Source organism: Morone saxatilis, unplaced genomic scaffold (assembly GCF_004916995.1).
Source record: "Morone saxatilis isolate NCDOM2014 unplaced genomic scaffold, NCSU_SB_2.0 Contig17, whole genome shotgun sequence".
Classification (NCBI taxonomy): domain Eukaryota; kingdom Metazoa; phylum Chordata; class Actinopteri; family Moronidae; genus Morone; species Morone saxatilis.
The window spans coordinates 14,006,429-14,009,602 of record NW_023339729.1 but is presented as its reverse complement, the minus strand read 5'-3'; the positions used below and the strand labels follow the sequence as shown (position 1 = coordinate 14,009,602).

The window sequence follows — 3,174 nt, the reverse complement described above, 5'->3', positions numbered from 1 at the left end:
CGACTCTATATAGGTCCACACTGTGCCGTCTTTCGCTGTTTCACGCCTCTTGGCTGAAAGTGGATTTATTGGGCCAGCTTCCTCATCTCGTGGCGGACTGAGTTGTCTTGGCACAGCAGGCACATCTGATGGATCAGGATTTTGCACTATTGCCAAAAGAAAGAACAGACTAATTACTTTTTTAGTTCATGAAATCACAATCTTGTTACTTAACTTATATTTAAGTTATACCTATATGATTTCTACTAGCCTGACAATATAGTATAATACTAATAATAGCAATAGAATAATAATAATGAAAAGGTGTGTGCCGGTGGAGGTGTGTGCCTGATGTAAAAATGTGAATGAATAGATCGGTCGTCAGGAAAGGTGCGTTGGTAACAGCGGTGGGTGTGTGAGGGGAAAAATAATATGACAACCGTTTTTGATAGCAGATCTAATCGGTATAGCCTACCTTAGATAGTTAGAGACGGATAACTTAACTTTGAAGTACAACTATTATTGATAATAGCCTGGCTAGTCTGCCTCGCAAAGTATCAAGAGAAACATACCTGGAATATTATCCGATGGAACAAGGTCAGTTCCAGGATTGGAGGCTCTTATTTCGACGGGGAATGAATTCATTATCTGAATCACCCCTCAGAGCTGGATGAACTGTCCAGGGACCAAGAGACATCGCTGTCCCTATCCGTACCTGCTCCTCCATCAGACTCCTCATCGTCAAGCCTCTGAAGCATGGCTAAAGCCTCTGTGTGTCATTCGTCTTTTTAATGACATTTTGTATAATATTTGGTTCATTTTCTTCGGTTTAGCTCAAATGTATTAGTTATAGCGTTAGAATAGTGTAAAAAAAAAGAACTGAAAAAACAGATCGTTGCTATGCAACGGGGACGCACGCTCATTACCAATAGCGGGAAATATAGCGGACTGAAATATGATATCTATAATGCGTGCGGTCAGAACTGTTCCGCACATTTAGGAAAATTCAGAGTCCTGCCACATTGATTTTATTTGAACAAAATTATTACACTGTGAAATTTAAAAACAGTCAAAATGACTGCCTTGGTAATTCTAGTGCAGATACAGGTATGCCGATTGAAAACAGTTCTAGTTGTGATTTTTTAAGAGAAGGTATGAGGTCACAGCCATGAGTTTAGGAATTGGTTCTGTAATAGGTATTTTTCCTATATTTGAAACTTAAATAGGAGAAGCAAGACTTGAATCTACGGGAATTTTACCAGTCCCGCTTTTCGAAGCAACTCTTTCCAGTACTTCTGTCCCAGTGTAAAGTGTTTTGATATGGGCTTTTTTTCTCCAAAGTTTTCAAACGCAGAGTGTGCGCTCGGTCCTCCACTCTGCGAGCGTAATGATCTCAGCTAACTTGTCTTAATGTGCATCAATATCTCAGGAAGGATTTGGATGGTGAAATGTCACGCCCTCCACAGAGTAGTGTGTTTGGATAAAGTTGTGTCAATACAGACACAGAGCGTGTGTTCGCATTGGAAAGGCTGCGATGTAGGCCTACTGCAATTTCTTCGTTATACAGGGCATGAATAGAGAAAGGCTGGAATCCACTCAAAATGAGCCAGAGGCATTGCAGCAGACACAACTTTTGATTACAAAAACAGCAAAGATTAGACGCAATTTGTAGTTGTTAATGTAATGTAATGAAGACTGTTTTTATTGTAGGAATCTGTGGAGTCTCAGTGCTAATTTGAGGTGGTGTGTGAATAGTGTGAAATGAAAGATATCAGGAGCACTGTGATTGTGAGCATGCACCGTGTTCAGACAGAGAATGCGTTTTGCTACACGCTCAGTCAGTCGCTTGGTGTTTGTCTTGTTGTGGTAGAAATGGTTACACTAGCGGGTTGCTAGTAAAACTTCTTTTGGTCAAATATAACAAATATAACAAATATAACGTGACTATGTTATTTCATGTTTAAACACCCTGTGACATGTTTGCCTACACAGCGGCTGTCCCGCCGCCACCAGAGGGAGCTCTAGGGTTTCACATGCAGTGTGATATCAAACAAGGAAAATGTGATGTCTTTACATCCCATTGGGACATTTCTGGGAGTAGCCGAATGATTTTTAATAGCTGTTGATTCTAGCTGAGACATTTTCAAAAGACAACAGACTTGTTAATTAAAGTACAACCCACCTGTCTTTGATGTCAGAGACGTCCCTTGTGGTGGTCCTGGAGCAGTGGAGCCCGTTGCTGCCGGCCCAGTGGTTGCAGGTGAAGAGGCTGAAGACATAGCTCCTGCTACAGAGACAGACTGAGCTGGCGTCCTGGCTGTGGTCACGGATACCCCAGCGTTAGGTGTAGTTATTCCCCCAGCGCCCCCCTGGTACACGGCACGGGCAAGAGAGATCTGGGACATCTGGCAAGTGGAGGCCTGGAGCGTTGGGACAGTGGCAGAAGCTGGGGTAGAGACTGCTGCTGTGGTGATGGCGGGAGCAGGCTTGAGTATAAAAGTGGCGGTGGAAGTGGTTTTGGCCTTGTTGAGCGAGCTGGCTGCGGACAAAGAGGAAACAGGAATGTTGACCAGCGTTCCTGCCTGGCCATTAGCCATTGATAAAGGCAGCTGGATGAGGAGCGGCTGGCCCGTAGTCATCATGCTGCCGCCGCCGGTCGTTTTCAGCAGCAGGGTGCCTGTGGGACTTTGAGTGGTGATGCCGGTGGCCAATGTGGAGGCAGCATTAGAGGTGGAGGTGATCAGCTGGAGAATGGGGGCCTGTGTAACCATGGCAGTGGAGGTGGGTGTTGGACCTGGAGCCAAGGCTGGTGGAGCTGACAGGGCTAGATTTGTAGAGGAAAATAGGAAAAATGACTTGTTTCAGAACGTGTTGGAAGGTGTCACTGATTGAACAGCATTCTGTGGTCCTTTCCTCATCTGCGCCTTATTACTTACTGCAATTAACTATTTATTTACTTAAAGGGGGTGCAAAAACCAGAAGCAGATTAGTCATCATTATATCCATCCATTGTTTTTTGCTAGCAAGGCTCATGGCACCTAACATGCAATGAGCAAAAGACAGGTGAAGACCTATTGCGACACTAACAGGACACTTAAGGATGATGCTGATTTCCAGCAGACCAACACCAACAATGCATTAGTTCATCTCTTAATACATGGCACTCAGGTCCATGACATTCATTCCTATTAAAAA

The 3,174-nt window shown here is 44.0% G+C and overlaps 1 protein-coding gene across 3 annotated transcripts in view; it reads right to left on the bottom strand.

Moving 5' to 3' along the window:
- Positions 1 to 3,174, bottom strand: part of atf7ip (activating transcription factor 7 interacting protein) — a 55,333-nt gene that overhangs the window by 27,607 nt on the left and 24,552 nt on the right. For all 3 annotated transcript variants that reach the window (XM_035659655.1, XM_035659654.1, XM_035659653.1), the window contains exon 10: positions 2,162 to 2,803. In XM_035659655.1, coding sequence (XP_035515548.1) covers positions 2,162 to 2,803 — 642 coding nt within the window. The remainder of the gene's footprint in view (positions 1 to 2,161; positions 2,804 to 3,174) is intronic.